The sequence below is a fragment of the Sus scrofa genome, chromosome 2, assembly GCF_000003025.6.
Source record: "Sus scrofa isolate TJ Tabasco breed Duroc chromosome 2, Sscrofa11.1, whole genome shotgun sequence".
In the NCBI taxonomy this organism is placed as follows: Eukaryota; Metazoa; Chordata; class Mammalia; order Artiodactyla; family Suidae; genus Sus; species Sus scrofa.
Window position 1 is genome coordinate 134,713,663 of NC_010444.4, and position 23,369 is coordinate 134,737,031.

General features: G+C 45.2%; 1 protein-coding gene across 11 annotated transcripts in view; it reads left to right on the plus strand.

Moving 5' to 3' along the window:
• SLC22A5 (solute carrier family 22 member 5) overlaps positions 1-23,369 on the plus strand; it is a 186,835-nt gene that overhangs the window by 52,922 nt on the left and 110,544 nt on the right. The window contains exon 11 of one of the 11 annotated variants that reach the window (XM_021085432.1): positions 4,696-4,851. The exons of the other annotated variants lie outside the window; for them this stretch is intronic. Within the exon in view, the coding sequence (XP_020941091.1) occupies positions 4,696-4,708 (13 nt within the window). The 3' untranslated portion in view covers positions 4,709-4,851. Of the gene's footprint in view, positions 1-4,695; positions 4,852-23,369 lie in introns of those variants that run through there. 11 annotated transcript variants of the gene reach the window in all.

Genomic DNA, 23,369 nt, shown 5'->3' on the forward strand with positions numbered 1-23,369 from the left:
AAATCAACTGATTTAGCACATAGAACTGTATTCAATATCCTATGATTAAACCATAATGGAAAAGAATATAAAAAGAATATATGTGTGTATAATATACATATATTCTGCTTTACAGCAGAAACTGATGCAACATTGTAAATCAACTATACTTTAATCTTTAAAAACTCAAAAGAATCAGCTGTTTTATAAGCCAGGTCAATTATAAGTGTCTACTGATATATGAATGTTTTTAACTATTAGAGTTAAAATTTTGGTCGGTAGAAGAAAAACTGTCCTTTGTCCTGTGGGACCTTTCTGAACATGGCTTTGGGGCACTTATTCTTGGGCCACTCAGAACACATTAACTCTGGATGTTTCAAACTAACAGACTTACGCAATAGTCATTCTTTTTTTTTTTTTTTTTTTTTTGTCTTTTTGTCTTTGTTGTTGTTGTTGTTGCTATTTCTTGGGCCGCTCCCACGGCATATGGAGGTTCCCAGGCTAGGGGTCCAATCGGAGCTGTAGCCACCAGCCTACGCCAGAGCCACAGCAACGCGGGATCCGAGCCTCGTCTGCAACCTACACCACAGCTCTTGGCAACGCCGGATCGTTAACCCACTGAGCAAGGGCAGGGACCGAACCCGCAACCTCATGGTTCCTAGTCGGATTCGTTAACCACTGCGCCACGACGGGAACTCCGCAATAGTCATTCTTAAAAACAGCAGTCATTAACTTGTGATTGTGGGAATTTTTCTCTTTGTCCTCTTTTTTTAAAAAAACAGCTTTATTGAGATATATTTTTTATACCATGAGATTCATTCACACATTTAAAGTGTACACCTCCCTAATCTCCCCATTTCCATCATCCCCTTGCAACTACTAATCTACTTTCTGTCCCTATAGACTTGCCTATCCTTGGATCATATAAGTAGAACCATACAATATGTAGTCTTCTGTGCCTGTCTTTTTTCACTTAACGTGATATTTTTGAGATTCATCCATGTTGCAACATTTGTCAGTACTCCATTCCTTTTCATTGCCAAATAATATTCCATTGCTTATTCATTCATCATTTGATGGACATTTGGGTTATTTCCATGTTTTGGCCATAATGAATAATGATTCAATGAACATTTTTCCTCTCTCTCTCTTTTTATTTTTTTATTTTGTCTTTTTAGAGCCACACCTGTGCCATATGGAAGTTCCCAGACTAGGGTTGAATTGGATCTGTAGGCGCTGGCCTAAGCCACAGCCATAGCAACACCCAGATCTGAGCTGCGTCTGTGACCTACATCACAGCCCATGGCTATGCTGGATCCTTAACCCACTGAGCGAGGCCAGGGATTGAATCCTCGTCCTGATGGATAGTAGTAGGGTTTGTTACTACTGAGCCACAACAGGAACTCTCCGCAATGAACGTTTTTGTGTGCGGGTTTTGTGTGGCCCATGTTTTGTGACTCTGTAAGCTTTAATGACCAAGTACTGTTTTTAAAAATCTGAGAAAGGCAGAGAACTAAGTTCATGTTGTTTGAATTTTAAAGGGATAGTTTCTTTAGATAGATGTAGAATTGCATTCAAAAAGATTATCTAATATGAGGTAAATTCAAAAAGTTATTAGATCTAATTTTTCTCCATATCTCTTGAGTTTTGTAAGTTCTCTCTTTTAATATTCTTGCTTAAAAAAAAAAAGTAAGAAAGAGGGAGTTCCCATTATGGCTCAGCAGATTAAAGACCCAATATTGTGTCTTTGAGAGTGCAGGTTCGATCCCTGGCCTTGCTCAGTGGGTCAAGGATTCTGGCGTTGTGCCAGGGGCATGGCATAGGTTGCAGATGTGGCTCAGATCTGGTTTTGCTATGGCTGTGGTGTAGGCCTCAGCTGCAGCTCCAATTCAGCCCCTAGCCCAGGAACTTCCCTGTGCCACAGGTGCAACCATTAAAAAAAAAAAAAAAAAAAAAAAAAAAGAACAATGGGTTGGCCCTTAGGTCTCACTTGAAATAATGTGGAATTGCTTTGGGTCAAGTCCTTTTGTCCATGTGTATGCCACGTGAGGTTGGGGGTGGTGGAAGTGGAGGCATGGACTAGAGAGAGGAACAAGGCAGGAGGGAGGTCTGGGGTGAGGTTGGTCCAACTTCCCCAGACCCCACGCTCGTGGCCACTGGGCCCTGGCAAGTCATACTTAGTGCGGCTCTTGAGTGCTGTCTGGTTGATTTGCTTCACAGCTGGGTGCCTCTGTGTCCAGTTTCGCTCTGCTTCTGACTCACACAACGCTGGTGCTGGGTTTTTAGTAAAAGCAGGTGTTAGGAAGAATATGTTGAAGGGAGAATCAACCCCTAAGGGACTTTGACAGACAAGGTTCTAAAAACATTTCCGGGCTGTTTGTTGTGTTTTGTTTTGTTTTTTTTTTTTTCCTCTTAACACCAGTTAACAGTTTTCAGTTTAACTGTGTTTTCCTTCCTGAAATCTTTAAGTGAGACTAGTCCTTGTGATTTATTCTATGCATTGTTTTTAGGGAGTTCCTCTACTTGACAAGTCTGGGTCAGAGATAGAGTTTTATTTTTTTTTCTCCCTCAGATGAAGTACACAAAAAATAGGAGTGATTTGCGTTTGTCTCCAATTTAATTTATTTCTTTTTTTTTTAATAGGTTTTTTTGTTTTGTTTTGTTTTGTTTTTTGCCATTTCTTGGGCCACTCCTGTGGCATATGGAGGTTCCCAGGCTAGGGGTCGAATCAGAGCTGTAGCTGCCCTCCTACGCCAGAGCCACAGCAACGCGGGATCCAAGCTGAGTCTGCGACCTACACCACAGCTCACGGCAACGCCGGATCGTTAACCCACTGAGCAAGGGCAGGGATCGAACCCGCAACCTCATGGTTCCTAGTCAGATTCGTTAACCACTGCGCCACGATGGGAACTCCCAATTTAATTTATTTCTATATCTATTTTCCTTTCTTGGGTAACAGAGGTAATATTTGGGATCATTTTAACTGAATCCTAACTGCAGGTGAGTCAGTCAAGAATTTTTATGTATTATTTAATACTTGGTTGAGGGAAACATTATAAAAGAGATGGTTGCCCTCACAGATCCCACCTTCTGGTTGGAGAGTCAAAACTTTGTTGCTATCTGTTAACATTCAGTACTTACACCAGTGAGGGCCCAGAAAAGCCCAGGTCAGGGAAGACTTCATGAGGCCTACCCGTGGGGTTTGGTAGACTCAGGTAGGAGAGAAGGCATTGGGTGGTGGCTCCAGGCGCAAGGATTTGAGAGGGGCAGTAGCTTCAGGAGGAGTTGGAGGGACCATGCCCGATATGCTGGGTTGGCTGGATTTTGGTAGTAGTGCAATTTGACTGTTGGGCCAAAGAGTTTGACTTTAATATCATAAAGAATAGGAAGTAAAGACTTTTGAACAGGAGGACAAGCTTACTGTATAAAGTAGGGACTTTTATTTCCATTTTACACCTGAGAAAAGCAGTGCTTTTCAAATACTGTCTTTTTGAATGAGTCTCCAAAGTCACATGGCTGGTGGAGGTTGGATCTGCCAGACCCCAGAGTCCACACACACTCTTATACCTGCACTGGCTCGCGTTATCTGCAGAGGACAGGCTGTCTCCAGATTACCAAGGCTTCACCCCACTCTGACCTTGTATGACCCTCTGAATCTATACATGACTGCATTTGTTTGTTAGTGTCACTCCCTGGGCTGAACCGCTCTAGGGGAGAAAGAGGACTTTGGGTAAGTCACTTCCCAGCCTGTCCAAGGCCTAGGAAAAGGGGCAGGAACCCAGCCAGGCCTCCATGGTCTGCATAGCAACAGTCCAGACAAGTTCCAAGAGCTGCAGAGACTGTCAGGGGAGTTTTGGAGCTACAGGTCCCCGGGCAAGTCTTCCCTCCAAAGTGGGATCCGTAGAGCTGATCGAGATCTGGGCAGCATGACAGCACAGCTGCAGCCACAGTACAAGTTGACTCTTGCTGCTACCCTAAACTTCCAGCACAGGCTGGAGAACATGACACATTGGTTCATGTTGAAGTTTTCCAAGAGAAGGATCAGGTTTGTGGGAGGAGTGAGACGCGGTGCTCACCTCCCACAAACACATCAAAAGCCCCATCTACTTGAAGTTTTCCAGTTATTCTTTTGTTTATTCCTTCATAAAGTATTCAGCAAATAGTTAAGCACCAGAAACATAGCAGTCTGGGGGCTTACGGCAACCAACAAAACAGCCTGCCCTCATGGAGCTTGCAGTTTGATCTGAGATACAGGCAATGCTTAATTCAGTGTCTGAAACGCGGGAGGTGCTGTGAGAAGAGTGAGGCAGAGAGAGGGGATAGCGTGACAAGGCAGCCCAGGAAGACTTCTCTGAGGAGGGCGCGGGTATGTGAGCAGAAATCTGGGTGAAGCCAGGGGGCAAGCAGTGTGAATGTCTGTGTTCCAGGCAGAAGGAACAGCGAGTTCATAGCCCTGAGTTGGGATTGTTTGCAAAGCTGGAGGAGGCGGGGTGCACCAGGGAGCCTGGAGGAGAGTGGGAGGAGCAGAGCCAGCAGAGGGAGGAGGAGCTGGGATGGGGTTCTCAGCCCAGCTCTAAGGTGTGGCTGAGACGTTGTTCCTGGCTGGTTGGCCTCTAAATCTGCAGGCCTCCCTGAGAGCCTTTTTATCTACTCGCTGTCCTTCTGTAGAGTCCCCTTCCTGGAAGTATTAACCACCATTAATTCTGTCGTCCGCAGCTATGAACCCTGATAAAGAGCTTTGCCGGGAGAGGACCAACTACATTTAGAACTCAATATTAACCAGTTTTTTTTAGTGAAATAAAATTTTGTGTTTGTTTTTGTTTTGCCTCTTTAGGGCCACACCCGTGGCATATGGAGGTTCCCAGACTAGGGGTCCAATCGGAGCTGTAGTTGCTGGCCTACACCACAGCCACAGCAGCTAGGGATCTGAGCCGTGTCTGCGACCTGCACCACAGCTCGTGGCAACGCCAGATCCTTAACCCACTGAGCGAAGCCAGGGATCAAACCCTAAACCTCATGGTTCCTAGTCGGCTTCGTTAACCACTGAGCCACGATGGGAATTCCACCTAAAATTTGTTTTTAAGATTAGAAAAGATATACTGGAGTATTACATTAAAATGTTTAAATTTTGGTTGGAGCGCCTCCACCTTGACACAAATGAGCCTTTTACCATCACTCTCCTCTCCTCTAGGAAGGGGGAGGCCTGGTTCTGTCTCCCTCCTCACCTGACAGCTGAGGCCCTAACCTGGTCACCCTTGCTTGACCTTTCTGGTCTCAACCTGTAGAATTTGTCTAGTCATGGCATTCTTGCCCAAAGAGAAGGAGAAAGAGAAAAGTGACTTCCTGGGGTCTTCCCCGTCCTGGAGGGCTCCGATTCCGTGGACAGACTCCACAGAATGTGCTTCAGGGAATTAGGATTCTATCTTCACTCATGTCCAGGGGGTTGTGATCTGTATTTGTATTTTTGGCCCCTCCCTCCCTTTTCTGCTTTCAGAACATTTTTGCAAGTGTCCCTAATACTTTATAGAGTAACTCTATATGTCACAGTGGTGAAGAGCTTAGAAAAAGCTCTGAGAGCCACCGAGAGAGCCAGATCCACCTTTACTAACCATGTGACTGTGGGCATGTCCCCTAACTTCCCTGTTCCTCCACACTTTTCTGAAAATTGGATGAAAATAGTACCTCCCTTCCTCAAATGATACTCTGAGGATGAATGCGATGATGCATCTAGCGTAGGGCTGGCTCAGAGTAAGACTTCAGGGACTGTCAGCTATGATGATGATTATGTAATTATTCCCATTTAACAGGAAGGACAGTCTAGACCAGGGAGGTCAAGTGACTTACTTGAGGTCATGTGGAGAGTTAGAGGCAAAGCCAGAAATAGGAACCATGGCTCATGGAATCCCAGGCCAGTGTTCTCTCCCCAGGATTCTTGTTGGTCTCCAGGAAAAAAAGTTAAATATACAGAAACAGTTCTGAGTCTAATCCTTTGGCAGCTGGTCCTGGCAATGGCAGAGGCTTGGAGATTAGGGCTTCCTCAGCACACAGGACCCTCAGTCCAGGGCCTTAAGAGTCCTCAGGGAGGGACACTTGTGGTAGCAGAAGCAGGGAACTTCCTTCCTTGTGTTCTGAGAGGCAGAGTAGGGCTGGGCGTGGTGTGCCTCCAGCACTCCTCTCTCTGCAGGCCCCCTTGACTGCTGCTGGCCAGATCCCTCTTCACACCCTGCCCCCTCCCGGGACCCCAGAGACTGCCCTTGGAGTGGGGAGGGCAGTGGGGCAACCACCCAGGTGGCAAGTGGGTACTCTAGAACTCTCTGTCCCTGAGCAGAGCTGAGCCCTCACTCTGCCGCAGGAGTCTGTAGCTCAGGCCTGCAAACTGGATATGGGAGGGGTCTCCCTAAGACCCCTTGGAAAAAGGAAGCCCAATTTTTGCCCTGTGGGGGAGGGGTTGCAGATGCCCTTTCCAGCTGCCCTATTCATCCTGTTGCCTGAGGACCACTCCCCTGGAAGATACACAGTAGTGGCCCTTGCCCCTAGCGACGTAGATTTAAAGATTACCCTATCAGGTTTTTCCGGAACATGGACAGCTCCTACAGTTTTGCTTCGGTCTGCCGTCAGGCCAGGGTTTGAATCCCAGCTCTGCTTCTTTGCGTATGTACACAAGTGAGTGGGGATGTTCTTGGGAAATTATTTAACTTCTTCACCTCTCAGTTTCTACCTCTGTAAAATGGGAACAGGAATACCTGCCTCACAGATTTGCAGTTTGAATTAAATAAAAATAACCTACATGGACTGCTTAGCATGTGCCTGGCCCTTGGCAGGTATTTTTATCATCCTTGTCATTAAGTGTATCAGTGGGCTCCACCAGTCTGTGGGTGGAAACAGCTTTCACGTGTGGCTCAGCCTCATGTAGGCTGTGCATCTGCCATGACTCAGGAGCCTAGAATGTCTGAACCAAAGAGCTCAAACCTGTCTTTGCTGTACTGTTATTTGCAATCGTTTCTGTTCTCCAGGGTGGGGAATCAAATTTCTGTTGATGTATGTAATGCCATGCCATTTATTTCCCTGTTTCTTTTCTGCTTAGTTGTTCTTGAAAGTATTGTTCTATAAATGTATTGGTTTTATACTAAAAGTTTTACCTGTATTATCTTCTTAAATTCATGTGAACAACCAAATAAAGAAAGAGGGTTTGTTTTTTTGTTTTTGTTTTTTTGTCTTTTCTAGAGCCACTCCTGCAGCATATGGAGGTTCCCCGGCTAGGGGTCTAATCGGAGCTGTAGCCACCAGCCTACACCACAGCCACAGCAACTCGGGATCCGAGCCGCTTCTGCAACCTACACCGCAGCTCACAGCAATGCCGGATCCTTAAGCCACTGAGCAAGGCCAGGGATCAAACCCACAACCTCATGGTTCCTCGTCGGATTCATTAACCACTGAGCCACAAGAGGAACTCCAAGAAACAGAGGTTAAATGATGCCTAAGGCTACACTGCTTTCATGCAGCAGACCTGGGCTTCACAGGTTGGAGTCCAGCATCTAGACTCAGTCCTGCATTGCCTCCCTAAACAAGGCAGTAGTTGACTCTAGTGGCCTTGAGAGATGAGTTGGTCTGGCCCATCCTCCAGCACGCTTTCTGTGAAGCACACTTTAGAGACTCTGCCCCACTTTAGAGTCTTTCCTAAGAACACTGATCATCCTTCTTTGATAGCCATTGCAGGGTCTACAAGGACAGTGGCTTCTTTCTTAGTCCCTTTGTGATGTCCTTTTGAGACCAGCTGTCCATCCTCAAGTAAGAGGGTGTGCTCTGCCCTCAGATGGACACACAAACAGTGAAGGTGACATTCCACTGGCATGCAGGTGGTGGGGCCTTTGCCACGCTGTGGCGTGTGGCATCCAGTGTGAATGAGGCCCAACTTTGTCCCTGTCTGCCCTCCAGCAGAGTTGCCTGACCACAGCTGACTCCTTCCTCACAGGTCTGTGTCCACTTGGCTCTGGGAGCAGAGGAATGGCCTGTAAGCCCGTTGGATCACTTGAGGAGCTGAGTGGCCATGTTCAGCCTTGCCTGCAGTGCCTGGGGTGACCCTGTGACTGGCAAGGGTGGACCTTCTCTAGCCACAGCAAACATTGAAGGGTTATCTAAGGAGCCTTGAAGCCTGAGAGGCAACATATGCCCCAGGGGTTTCTTCATTCAGCAAGCATTTATTGAGCACCTATTGTGTGCCGCAAGAGGCCATGTCAAAGAGACATCAGACATGAGTTTGTATAGGGCTGTGTCCAGCCCAGCGGGCAGGGCCACCAGTGGCCACCAGGGAGCTCCACTGCTCTCAGAAGGATCTGAGGCTAGCAGAGGAGCCAAGTTGGCTGTGTTGCTGTTTATCTGAGCAGCTTCCATGACAACCAGGAGATAAATACCTGAGGCCAAGCAAATCCAGAAGCAAGATTAGGGTGTCTGCATAGGGTGGGGCAGGTACTATGATTTGCAGACCCTTAAATGACCAGAATCATCTGAGTGGCCTATTCAATATGTTTAATGAGTTCGTTAATTATTTAATTAATGTCCCAGTCTATTCCAGAAAGGATTCAGAGTGACTCCATTCAGCAGCTATCTTGGAGTAAAGAAGGCATCCTAAGCTTGCTCTGAGTTAAATGACCCCTATGTGGGTCATTTACCGCTTCAGCTTCATGCTCCTAGGGCTGGCTCCCTAAGAAGCACAGCCTTTGCTGCCAAAGCTGGCTTGCAGCATTTCTGTGATCAGCCCCTGGTTCCTTTGCAACAAATGGCCCTGACATCTTCCTGTCTTGAAGCAAATCATGTGACTTAAGAGAAGCAAATCTGACCTCAATCACCAGGTGCAAATATCAGTAACTGGGAGTAACCAGGAGGCCAGCGTCCCTAGCTGTTTCAGCTTCTGGCGTTAAACATTAAGAGTGCACTGTTCAAGGTGTGATAAAGGCTGTCTCTCACAGTTTATGATTTCCAGTAATCCAAAGGACTTCAAGGAAGGGGGCAGGTGAGACACTCCAGGCCTGGCCCTGCACTGAGCTGGCAGAGCAATTTCTTCAGGAGCGAAAGGGCAGGAGGGAGGCTACAGCTTCTCAAGGCTAGCCCTGTTCTATAGCAGAGCCAGAGAGCCATGCTGCCCAGCCACGTAAGTCGGGGCCAGCTGCTGCACCCAGCCAGGCAGCTACGCGCCCTCTCAGGGGTCCACATGGGAAAAGGAAGACTTCTGTTCTCAGTGTGCTGGCCACTGCCTTTGCTCCCTGCTGGGTGTCAGGCCATCCAGGAGCTCTGGGCACATTGCTCTCTCAGTCTGGGTGATGGGCAGCTGGAGCTGCTCTCACAGAAAGCTGGATGGAGGGGCATTTCCAGCATCTAGGGCCTGCAAATACTTAGCAGCGTCTGGTCACAAGGAAGCTATAGGTAGGCAGCTTATCTTACCTTGGCCTAGGAAAGGAACTGAGTTCTCCCTTCCACCCTCCAGCGCGCTGAGGGGAAACCCTTCCCAGTTTCTCTGGAGCACCTAATCCAACAGCAAAGAGAGAAGACATGTATCAGATTAAATCAGACTGCAGTAACAACAGCACGCATTCGTTTAACAAATGTTGAACGAACCCTCTGCTGTGTGGCACACACTTTGCCAGATGCTGGGTATACACCTGTAAACAGATGAGGTCCCTCCTCACATGGAGCTTATGGTCTAGTGGTGGAGATAGAAAATAATTAAACATACACATAAATGAAATGTCAACACTATCAGTAAATGCTTTGTGGCAAATTAAAATATACTGATGTGTTTTCAAGTGACTGACTACTTTAGATCAGGTGGTCAGAGACAGACTCTGAGGAAATGGCATTTAAGAGAATACCTGAAAAAGAAGAAGCCTGAGGAAGGAGCAGGTGAATAGTCATAAAGCTACCTTTCCTGACTGCTATTGGACAGGAGAACCAGGGTGACCAGAGAGGAAGAATATTCTAGAACACATATAGCTTGGTTAACTTGATGCTTTGGGATTTGTGACACTTCTTTGCTCTTTTCTGAATTATTCCCATACATTCATCCAGTAAACCTTTATTGACTGTCCTCTGTGTGCCAGGCGCTCTGCTGAATGGTGGTAAAACCAGAATGAATATGTGAAGGCCTCTCAAGAGGTCTGTTGGGAGAGTTAGGCCGGGAAACCAAGACTGCGTGGTATGTGCTCTGGGTGTGAAAATCAAAGAGGGTTCATGGGAGCATCCAGAAGGCTTCCCAATCCCTGTGGCACTGAAAGGAGACAAGTCCAGTACGGCTCCCTGGAGGAGGTGACCCCTGAAGGGTCTTGGAGGATGAGGTGTGGTTAGCCAGGTGAAGGAGACAGAGGGTATGTTCCAGGCAGAGAGAGTGGCCTGTGCAAAGGCCTGGAGAGGGTGGGTCAGGGCACGTGAGAAGGCTGCTGAAGCAGAACAGGGAGCCAGGAAGGCTCTGCCCTGCAGCCTATACCAGACCCTCAAGAAGAGCTTGTAGAGTTCAGACAGATTGCTAAGGGGCCAAGTCAGCAGTGGGCAGAGGCTTGAGGAAAGAATGCTGAGGTTCATGAGCTCAGACCCCTCGCTGGGCCTCCCTACCCATTGAGAGTCATCCTGTGGGAGGACCAGCTCACTCCAAGCATCATTTCCCAAATCAGAATATAAGATTCACCTGAACCAGGCACACAGTGAGAGCATGTCAGTATTTGAACATCCATGTGAACAAATTGGACTACTTGGTTTTTGGAGGAAAGGGGGCACTGAGATAAAACCAGTTAATCTATAGGTAAGAACAAGATTTTGCATTTAGGGCAAGAAGACCTCTTTGTATCCTTGCAAGTATGTTGCAAAGACCCTGTTATTACATCCTAGTAAGTGCATAATTTGATCGTAAACTAAGATAATTCTATGTTCACGCTATCCTGAGAGGGAATATACAGCTTTCTCCATCCTTTCCTCCTTCCTTCTCCCCTTCTTTTTTTTCTCTCATTCCCAGCCCCCAGAGTCCTGGTTATCTTTTTAACACACTCATTGAACCCTCAGAACCCTCCAGTATAGATAACAGCACGTTATTATTTGTAAGTCACCTCAATCATTCGTGACCTATTAAAAACCAGGAAGTAAGCAGCAAGGAAAAAAGGCAGCCAGAAAGAGCGGGCGAGAGAGAGAGAGAGAGAGAGAGAGAGAGAGAAAGAGAGAAAGAGAGAAAGACCAAAGTTCAAAATGAATTAACATTTATTGAGGACTTGTGGACTTACAATGTTAGAGGCACTGTGCTAAGCTCATCACATTCTCTATTTTATTTTATCTTCCCATCTTCCATTTGCCCGTCCAGATCTGCTTTCTCCATCTCCATCTGCTCTGTGCCCTGGGAGGCTGACTTGTATGTACTGCATCACCATCTTCTGGCCTCTGCCTTTTGCTAGGTGTGGCTAATGGGGAATACTGGTCGGAGATCAGTGGACGCAGGAAAACTAGGTCAAGAATCTATTCCCCTGGGTCACCAATGGATCATTGTAGGCCAGCTGCCTCCTCCACTAGATCCCACAACTCCTGTCAGACACCTGTACAGATAGCTGCCCTCTCTGGGTTCCCTTACCTCTTCCCTGTACACCTTCAGGCCAGAAGTGGTAACAGCTCCTCACTGCTGCCAGCCCTAAAGTGCTTCACTAACCCTTGTTGGTTTCTTTGTCGTCTGTTTCCTGTAGGACCCTGATTGTGTGATAAAATTTATGAGATAAGAACAGTATTTTCCCCATTGTGAGACAAGACTCCTGAGGCTCAGAGAAGTTTAATAACTTGTTCAAGAACATACAACTGGTAAATGGTAGAACTAGGAGTCAAATCCGGGTGTTCCTGATACGTGGGACTGAGCACTGTATGTTTAGTCATTATATCACATTGCTTCACAGACCCTAAAGACCAGGTCCCCCAGACTCTACTAAATATGTTTGCTCTTGTGTTTTGTTTCCAAATCACAACCGTTAAAAAAAGAACAGAAATGATAAGTGGGTGCTAAAGGCAGTCTTTCACTTAAATAGTGAGAAGTGACTGGTGACAGTCTGAGATGGAGAAAAGGCATAGTAGCTATTAAAAATAGGCCTAAGAATGTAAGCAGCCTTCAGAGTCGATGCTTGGCTGTGTCCTCTGCATTCTGTGGGATGGCAGCTCTGACGTTACCATCCTCTGGAGCCTTATGTAAAGTTCTCAGTTGGCCAAAGGAGTTAACTTAGGGTTGCCTAATTCTCCCTCACACTAGTCCTTATTTTAGTGGTCAGTTTTCATGCTTGGTTTGTGACACTTAAAGCACAGGGAAGAGGTTCTTCTTAGTTCTGAAACTGCTGATTCAGTATGCATGAGGATATTATTTTTTAAGGAACTTTCAAAAACACCTAAAATTTAATTGTGGCCATAATTTTAGTTAGAGAATCCCTGGGTGCAGGATTTTCTCCACTTCCCAGTATTTATAGAATCTGACATCACTTGGGGTTGGAGGGAGACTCTGAGGAGAAGCGTCAGAAGCTGTTTATCAGGTGGAAGGGCCTTTACCCGGGAACTCTCTCAATGGGCAGCTGTATGGAAGTTGTCATTAAGATAGTCAGCTCCTGAGTGTCCTCTTTTGGACAGCCCTTCAAGATCTTAGCAGGAATAAACTAAAAGAAGGCTGCTTTACGTTCATTTATTAGTACAATTGATCCTTTTAAAATCTTTTATGTATTTATTCTTTTGAGAATTCTGTTCAGCTGTGTGTTAGAAGTTGATAGTTTCTTTCCAATGTCCATCTCACCCTCTTAGTAACAAACCCAATTTTTAGCTGAGCCCTTTGCTACTTACCTAAAAGGCTATGTTTTCCAGGCTCCCTTGCAGCTAGATATGGCTGTGTGGCTGAGTTCTGGCCAATGAGATCTAATCATCATGTGGGACTGCCAAGAAGTCTCCTTTAAAGGAGAAAGAGGTGCCCTTCTACCCACCCCCATTTTCTCCTTCCTACTTCCTTAAATGAGGACATGATGACCAGAGGTCTAGCAGCCAACATGGATCATGGGATCAGTGCTCTTGGGATGGGGTAGAATAGCTGAAAGAAGCCTAAGTCTTAATGACTCCTGGAGTTACTGTACCAACCCTAGACTGACAAGCTGTGAACTTTTTTTTTTTTTTAAATGTGAGAGAGACCAATTTCCATCTAAGCCACAGTTGTTTTCTGTTATATGTCGCTGAACCAAATTCTGTCAATACAAAATGCTCTGTTTTCTTGTCAACCATTTTTTAATTACCATTCCGCTTTCTTGTATATGAAAGATATTTCCTTTCTTAATATTGTGAATTTTCTCCCTACTTTTGCTTGCCTTTTGATTTTGTTTGTGAGTTTTGTTTTTAAATGATAGCTGTTCATTTTTATTGTTAACATTTACAGACTCCTTTTCTTTTCTGGCCACACTGATGGCATGTAGAATTTCCTGGGCCAGGAGTCAAACCCTCACCACAGCTGCAGTGACAACACCAGATCTTAACCCACTGGGCCACAAGAGAATTCCAAAAGTTACAGAATTTTCAAATGCTTTTTGCATTTCCTTTTAAAGTCCTTCTCCACTCAGATCAGATAAACATTCACCAGAATTTTTTCAAGTTTTTTTTTTTTTTTTTAACAGTTTCAGTGTTTAAATTTAGCATTTTAGTCCATTGGTAAGTTCTGTTGGTGAGTTTGAATCTTTCGTAGATCATGGGTTTCTAGCCCCAGCTACTCTGGAGCTGTGGGGATGGAACCAGCATCACTTCTCATTTACACCATCTGGTGTGGCCTGAGCCCCCACGCTCAGGCCAGCTCAGTCAGCTTACATCCTCTCTCCTGCTCCTTCCCCCACCCACTCCTCCTCTCTGGATCATCTACCCACTACCCAGGGTAGCGCTCTGGGCCTCTTCTGGAACTTCTGTCTTTGCCACCTGGTATTCAGCTCTATTTCAGATCATCTCTAATTCCCATTCACCTAGACCAGGCCATTGACAGACTTCCCAAATATCCCAGGAGCTTCTTGTTATTTTTTTCCTCTGGATATGAAGAATTTTTATATTTTTTCCCCAGATAAACATAGAGCTTTTTAAATTAAAATTTTGTTTTCTTTTAAAGAAATGAACCATATTTATCACCTTAAAAATTAGAAAATACAGAAAAGTACCAAACTAAATAAAAATAAAAGCCAGAATTTCTCTTCTACTAATACTTTGTAAAAAACCAATAAACTAAAAAGTGAAAAACCTCCACCCCAAGAAATAACCCCTCTCAACAGTTCATGTCTCCTTCCAGACTTATTTATACAACCACATGTAGAGGATATGTATACATTCAATTTTGTTTGTGAAAACTGGATTATGCTCTATATTTGTTCAACAACTGACTTTTTACAAATAGCAATGTATTGTGTACCTCTTTCTAAGACAGTACAAAGAAACCTACTACATTCTTTTTAAAGCCTGCGTGGAATTATCCACTGTATGGTATATCATTTTTTTATCTTCCCTCGTATAGATGAACGTGGGGTTTTCTAATGTCATACTAATATATATGAGGCTATTATAAACGTCCTCATCCTTTTACTTTCATACATTTGTGCTAGAATTCTATAAGATTTCTAAAATTGGGATTGTTGATTAAAGAGCAGTATAGTTAGTTATACATGCTGCCAGTTTCTTCTTGTCAAAATCTTGTACCAATAAATGCACTGTCCTTTTAAATGAATGGTCCTTTCAACACCGTGTTCTCTCCCCACGGTTCATTCCTCACTGTATTGCTAAATAACATTTATAAAATTCATACCTGAGCCTGGCTTCCCCTGTTTAAAAGACCTCAAAGGCCCCTCCTTGCCAACAAGACAGAGTCCAGACACTGGATCCTTTTCAGTCAGTTTGGGTCCTCTGGGAAGCAGACACCAAGATGGAATTTGAAGAGCAGGAGGTTTACTTGGGGAGTGGAGGTTATGCCTGTGAAAGATAAAGGGAAGGGAGTAGGAGTAGCCAGAGAGAAGGCAGCCTTCAGAGGACAATCTAGCAATTGAGGTCTGCCTCCTGGGAAAGAAGGGGAAGGAAGGAGAATTGGGTAGGAAGATGCTGTGATGCAGCTTTGAGAACATCTTAGTCAGTAGGAAGCTCCAGCTCCAAGATTGCCCATTAGAGGAATCCCGATTTGAACAGAAATGGACAGGCCCTAGCACCCATGCCATAAGCCACCATTGGCTGGGAGCTTTCTAGGAGGCAGTGGGGCCTTGGCTTGAATGGTAGGTATGGCAGATGGCAAAGCTGCTGGCTATTACTCTGTGTAACAGGTCCTCTGAATTGCACTTACCCATGGCTATCATAAACTTCAGCCTGCCTCTTATTTCCTCTTTTCCTGCTCCCAGACCACATGCTCTAGTGCCCCTGTCCTGACAGCATCTCATACCCTACACAATCAACTATTCATATCACCCCCTCCCCCAACACTAACCTTTGCTCGCTCAATTCTTTCTGCTTGGAATGCCACTCCTTCCCAGCTACACCCATCAAAGTCTTAATATGTTTTCAAAGCCCAACTTAAATGTCACCTCTCTAGTCACCTTCGCTAACCCCACCATGCAGAATTAATTGCTCCTTGCACCTATGGTGCTTGCTATTTGTAGATTTGTACTCCCCAGGTCAGATTATTCTTAGCTGTTCTTTTCTCAGATTCTTGTCTCTTCAAAATTCAAAACCTAACATAGTGTAGTTACACGGTAAATGTTGACTGAACGGTTTTCCTGCTCCTCTCAAAATGCCCAGAGGTTGCAGAACTCCAGCTCTTGGAATGATAGGAAGCACACAGTCAGTGGTCAGTAGATGTTTGCTGAATCGTCTGGGTGAGGCAGTATGGGCGAGGCAAGGTGAGTCGAAGAGTGCTGCGGAGAGGTTGTTTACTGTTGTTAGAGATCACTTTGCTTGATACCAAGTCAGAGTTTTAAGACTAGAACATGTCTTTCTTTGTTTATATTTTCCTCAAAGAAAGACCCCAAAGGTTTTTTTTAAAAGTCATTTTATTGCCTCTGGTCAACAGATGGGAACTTTTTTTGGGGGCTTCCCTTTTTCAAATACATTTTTATATATTAGGATTTTGCCTTTCTTCATCGCTCATTTCCTTATGGGTGTCAGAAGAGCCATTAAGATACCTGGGATGAGTTCTCCTGGTTGGATGAGTAATCACTTTCTAACGAGGTGTTCATAAAATGGAGGGAGTTGGGAGGGACAGAAATAGTTTTGTTTTTCTCTTTCCCACACCTGCCAGTTAAAGAGCTTCCCTGGGAGAGAACCTGTGGAAAATGGCTGAGGGTTCCAGGTGGGCATAGTAGAGCCCACATCAGGGCATAAAGGGGGGTGGAGAGTGCAGAGAGGAAGAACTGCTGGCCCAGACTCTTTGCCCTCCTTTGGTTTTTAAATAATACATTTATTTATTTTTGGGGGGCTGTGCACCTGTGGCATGTGGAAGTTCTGAGGCTAGGGATCGTATTGGAGCTGCAGCTGCTTGCCTACACCACAGCCACAGCAACTTGGGCTCCAAGCCACATCTGTGACCTACACCATGGCTCACGGCAACACTGGATCCTTAACCCACTGAGTGAGGCCAGGGATCGAATCCGAAACCTCATGGTTCCTAGTCGGATTTGTTAACCACTGAGCCACGACCGGAACTCCTTCAGCTCATTTTTTAATTGGATTGTTTGTTTGTTTGTTTGTTTGGTATTTTTAGGGCCACACCCATGGCATATGGAGGTTCTCAGGCTAGAGGTCCAATTGGAGCTGTAGCCAATGGCCTACGCCACAGCCATAGCAACGCAGGATCCAAGCAGCATCTTCGACCTACACCACAGCTCATGGCAACGCCGGATCCTTAACCCACTGATCAGGGCTGGGGATTGAACCTGCATCCTCACAGATGCTAGTTGGATTCTTAACCTGGTGAGCCACAACAGAAACTCCTCTTCACCCTCCTTTAGATGTCCCTTGGCGACTGTTGTTAGAGATCACTTTGCCATGTGCCTCTGCCTTCTCTCCCAGGGTGTTCAGTTCAAGTGAGGGAGGGTCTAGGCTGAAGCCTCAGCTGCTGGTGCTTGTTTGGCAGTGGTTAAGAATACTTAGAGGCATGGTATTATCAGAAAGCCCATCCTAGGCCCGAGGTTCTTATCTCTGGGTCCACAGGCTCATTTTCATGGGCTGTGAACCCACCCTTTCCCCCTCAATTTAGTTTTAAATTGTACATTTATTAGAGACATAGCTCTCATCAGATTCTTTTTTTACCAGAAAAGTCTGATCCAAACCACTGCTTTAAGTCCAAGAAGAGTAGCCTCCCTAAGAGAAAAGAGGATATCTTCCTGCACTCTAGTTGGATTGCCACCACTGAGTAATGGAGACACCAGGGATTCTAGAAAGAAGCCCATATCATCACCCTCACACTGTGATTGTCCTCCTGGAACTTTGCATCTCCCCTGTAATCAGAGTTTGTGATTTAAAAAAAAAAAAAAAAGTTTGTGATTTAGTGACCATATGGGTTCAGTTGGTACAGATGTACAGAGCTGAACCCCTGAGACTTGCACCAAGGGATCTGATGTCCACCTCCAAGGAGGATAATCCAGAGACAGAGCAGACCCTGTAGGTGTGTGGAGGGAGAAAAGGAACTATGTTGACTCTGGTAGGCATGGAATGTCTATGAGAATAGAATATCCCCGGGCTTTTAAATGAAATCTAGCATCACCATGCTAAAAACCCCTAAAAACCTGAGTTCTGAGCAAATTCTGTTCTCCATTTCAGGAAGGCAGTTCTGATATCACAAAAGCACAGAACTTTAACGTGAGAGCCTCTCCAGTTTAACAGCCCCTCTACATTTATTTTTTAAGTCCTTGCTCCAGTTATAAATAGGTAACCATATCTGTTGAGACTTCCCAAGAATTACATAAACAATTCAGACGGTTATTTTTTTTAAAACAACAGTTTCTGAAAACACTGGGAAAAAAATCCCACTTATTTAACAGTGTGATGCCTGAGCCAGCCCTGGGAGTCCCTGGGAGGCCTTGCAGAATCACTTCCTCCTGACTGCAGCGGGGGCAGGGCCCTGGCTTGGTAATGAAGCTCCCTTGTGGGGGGGGGAGACGGAGCAGAGGAGAAAGAGCCTTCTGGGTGCAGTGGGAGGGAGGGGGCGGCCTCAGATAGCTCCTCCATGGGCAGCCGTTGTGTCTTATCACAGCAGAGAGTGGGGACCCAGGATGCCGCAAACAGAGCTTTTCTGGGGGCTTGGCCCTTTGGGAGGCACAGTCTTCCCATTCAAGGACTGATATGATGATGGAAACAGAGTTCCTAGGCCCCTAAGTCATAGTGAGAATATTTCCCTCTTTCTAAGGTCTTAGCAGCCTTAGTGGCCTTGAAAGTTCCTCAAACCTGAGGGGCTGGGCTTCATTGGAGATATGCCTTTGTCTCTTGTGACACGTCCTGGTCACCACTCCTGTCTCCACTCTAGTAGCCTTCAAAACACCATCTAGGAGTTGCCATCATGGCTCAGCGGTTAACGAATCCGACTAGGAGCCATGAGGTTGCGGGTTCGATCCCTGGCCCTGCTCAGTGGGTTAAGGATCCAGCGTTGCCGTGAGCTGTGGTGTATGTCCCAGACGCGGCTCAAATCCTGCATCGTGGCTCTGGTGTAGGCCAGCAGCTACAGCTCCGATTCGCCCCCTAGCCTGGGAACCTCCATATGCCGCAGGAGCAGCTCGAGAAAAGGCAAAAAAGACAAACAAAAACAAACAAAAGCAAGCCATCTAGATAGAAAAACTGGTCTTCTGCACTAGTGGGAGTGGCAGAAAGTGTAGCAGAAAGGCCTCCCACTTCAGCATCACGCCCCCGCCTCAGGTTTCAACTTTCCCTCAGTTTTGTCATCAGAAATATGTTTTCATTTCAGCACCATGTATTCATTTAAGAAATGTGTTTTCGTATTTCATTTCATTTAAATGTTTTTTAATGATTTTTATTTTTTTCCCATTATAGTTGGTTTACATCGTCCCGTCAATTTCTACTATACAGCAGAACGACCCAGTCACACACATAGATATGCATTCTTTTTCTCACATTACCCTCCATCATCTTCCATCATAGGTGACTAGATATAGTTCCCTGTGCTCTACAGCAGGATCTCATTGCTAATTCATTTGAATTTGTTTTCATTCTCCTTTCCCAGGTGTTATTTTGGAAGTGCAGTTAGCTAAAGCTGCCCACGTCATTAGTATAAACTAACTTTATCAAACCAGTGGGTTGTATGTAAAGAAGGCTTGGGTCCATGGGTTCTTAGCCTTTTGAGGTAACGCTCCCCTTTCAGATTCTAAGGAAACAGATGGATCCTTTCCAGGAAAAATGCACAAACATGGAGAATTTTGCATACCATTTGTGGATTTCAAGGACTGCTTTTACCCTGGAGTTCTGAGTTCTTATGAGAGGATGGTAGATGGGAAAGGGTAGTGGGGGAGGGGTAGGGAATCAGGACAAACATGGAACCTGGGTGCTAGTAGAGATCACTTTGTGGTTTTTCCCAAAGACCAGTGGTGTGACTGTATCAGAAATGCCTTTGTTACCTGGTTGTAGTCACTGCCATGCCCTAGGAAGAAGGTATGCTTCTGTGGGCAGTGAGGCTGGGGACCTGTGCACCACATCTCTGAGCTCCCAAGGCTATGGGCAGTATATCTCCATGAAGCTGGATGAGGAGAAAACTGCCCTGGGGACACTGGAGCTGGCTTTCTGCTGGAGGAGGCAGAAGATGACTTGTGTCCATCTGGTGAACTGGGGTCCTCTTGGCAAGGTGACGGGGGCCGCCAGCCTGCTACCACCACCACCAACCCAAGCAGAAGAGATGGGGGCTTAGTTACTCTAGACTACATAGGCATAACCTTGAGTCTGATATCTCTTTTATTTTCTTTGAGGAAGTCAGTTTTCTGAGGCAGCATGTGATTCCCTGGGTATTGTTCTGTTCAAACCGGGGGAAACATGGGGAAAGTTTTTGGATCTAGATTTCATTCGAAAGCATCACAGGGGATTTTGGAACTGAGGCAGCATAGTGAAACAAGCATAGCGATCATTTGTAGTCCCATGCTTGTTATATGAAGCTCCTCCTGTTTGTGATGACTCAAGGAGGGGAGAATTTCCCCATCTTGAGCCAGCTGGACAAGTGTCAGCACTGCTCTCTTTGCAGGCTCTGGTGCCGAGGAGGAGGAACAGGGCCTGGATGAGGGGAAGTCCCCAGGATTTGGGGGGTTGGACCCAGCTTAACATATATGAAATGGGGTGGTCCTTCTCCTGAGCCAGTCAGCCAGGGTCCCCCTGTCCCCACAGAGCCATCCTCAGACCTGGCTCAACACCCCGTCCAAACTGTACTAACACCTGCTCATTGAACTGATTAGAGGCTCACCTCTCACCCATATCACACCATAGGACAAAGCCCAGGCTTTGCACGTCACACTCAAATGGGCACACCCTCTTGGTCAGATGCAGTCTTTCTCCCACTTACTGTCAAATTTTGTCCTTCCTTCAATTTTTTATATTTTTAAATATTAGTTACTTTTGTTATTATTTCTGTATTCACTAGATTTCCCGGCATTAAAATAAAGATTTCGGGAGTTCCCGTCGTGGCGCAGTGGTTAACGAATCCGACTAGGAACCATGAGGTTGCGGGTTCGGTCCCTGCCCTTGCTCAGTGGGTTAAGGATCCGGCGTTGCCGTGAGCTGTGGTGTAGGTTGCAGACGAGGCTCGGATCCCGAGTTGCTGTGGCTCTGGCGTAGGCCTGTGGCTACAGCTCCGATTCGACCCCTAGCCTGGGAACCTCCATATGCCGCGGGAGCGGCCCAAGAAATAGCAACAACAACAACAACAACCAAAAAAAAAAATAATAAATAAATAAATAAATAAAGATTTCTTAAATAAGATACAAAAGTACTAGTCATATATGAAAAGATAAATAAATTGAACGTTCATGGACTTTTGTTCATCAAAAGATACCATGAAAAGAATAAAAAGGCAAGCCACAGGTTGATATTTTCAGTAACATATTTGACAGAGGACTTGTATCCAGCCTATATAAAGAACTCCTTTAGGTCAATAAGAAAAAGACAAAATCAACAAAAGTCTTGAACAAGAAAATCTTTTTTTAAATTTAATTTTATTGAAATATGGTTGACTTACAATGTTGTATTAGTTTCAGGTGTACAGCAAAGTCTTATAAGTAGATATCTAAATAGCCAGTAAGCAAATTAAAATGTATAACAGTATACATCCACCCCAAAGGACTAAAATGTAAAAAATTGATAATACCAAATATTGGCAAACCCTCATACATTGCTGGTAGGAGTATAAATTTGAGCATTTGGAAATTTGGAAAACTGTTTAGCAGTATCTGCTAAAGCCAAGATTATACCCATTCCATAAACCATCAAATCCACTTCCAGGTATATACTCAAGAGAAATGAGTGTGCATATCCAACAATATTTGTAGTGTTCTTATTTATCAAAGCCCCAACTGGAAACATCTCAATGCCCCTCCGGTCAACAACAAAATGGATAAATAAATTGTGTCATATCCTTACAATGGCATACACCACGGCAGTTTAAGAAAGAACAAACTATGTCGACACATAGCAATGCAGATGAATCTCAGACATGTTGAGCAAAATAAGTTAGACCTGGAGCTCCCATTGTGGCTCAGTGGTAATGAACCTGACTAGTATCCATGAAGATGCAGGTTTGATCCCTGGCCTCACTCAGTGGGTTAAGAATCTGGGGTTGCCATGAGCTGTGGTGTGGGTTGCAGACACGGCTAGGATCCTGTGTTGCTAGAGCTATGATGTAGGCTGGCACCTGTGGATCCAATTTGACCCCTAGCCTGGGAACCTCCATATGCCTCAGGTGCAGTCCTAAAAAGACAAAAACAAACAAACAAACAAAAAAGAAGCTAGACACCAAAAAATATCTATTATATGATTCAGTGCCCCTGGAGGATAGGACCACACTTTTATCTCTGAAACCCCAGAGCTTTGCACAGTTCCTGTGATACATAGCAGGCCCTGAGGAGAAGTTTGTTGACAGAGCGAGTGAAGTAAGATGTGGACTTTATTCTTGAAGGTGTTTTCAAAGTAACATTTGTGTGTGTGTATTAGGGTTGAATTAGTCTGGAAGGCAGTTAACAAATGCTCACAATTTGCTATATAATGAAGCAGAAAATACATGCTGTAAAGAGAAACAGAAATGAAGCTCTTTTACCATAATGGGGGAGGGGGTGGCAAAGGGGCTATGAATTCCAGGGAGAAGCATTCACAGGTGCTCAGGGGACTTGGGGGGCTTCCTGAAAGGGATAGTATTGAGTTTTCTTTGACAAGTGGTTGAGATAACAAGCAGAAAAGTTTCGAGAAGGGCAACTCGGGCTTAGAGAATGGCATTAACTATGTGGTTCTCAGCCTTAGTGCATGCCACAATCATCTGGAGGACTTACGAAAACACAGGCAGCTGGGTCCCACCCCAGAGATTGTGGTTCAGTAGCTCTAGGGTGGAACCTGAGAATTTGCATTTCTCACAAGTGCCAGGTGAAGCTGATGCTGATGCTGGTGGTCTGAGAGCCACGCTTTGGGAACCATTGGCTAAATCAGAGCTGGCTGATCCAGGTAGTTGCATCTCACTTGAGCCACACTGTTGGGAAAGTGAAGTGTAGGATGGGAGGAGGGTGTGGACAGGTGGAGATCTTTGGCTGCTATCGGAAAAATTTAAACCTAATCATATAGACTTAGTTTATTTTTTTTTATTATTTTTTATATTTTTATTTTTTCCATTATAGTTGATTTACAGTGTTCTGTCAGCTTCTACTGTGATCGACTTAATTTTGGACTACATGGATAGGCATGTGTGCTGACTGGTCTCCAGGATATCCCACTCTAGGGTCTGGGTCTCTTCAGCCTGAGGCTTAAGTCTATACAGATGTTCAGGTGATAAATGCACACTGAGTTTGGCCTCATAGAGGCAAGCCATGCACACAGCACACGTGCAGAGTGCAACACAGTTTATACGTATAGATACACAACAATTGAAGAAAGGCATTATTTTAAATATGCAGCATCAGTATTATATATAGCCATGCAACACATATATACTCTGGAGAAGGCTTATGGAAAAAAAACCTGCTGATCTGACCATTCAGGCAAAAGCAGCAGTTTTACTTTTAATAAAAAGATAATTACTCTGAATTTTTCTTTCTTACGATCCACAGTCCTCCCAGATTCCCAAGGACAAGGATACTACACCACATGCCCAGTCTATTTCTCTTGCCAGGGAGACATGTAGAGCCAGGAGGTTTCCCCAAAATCTTTCT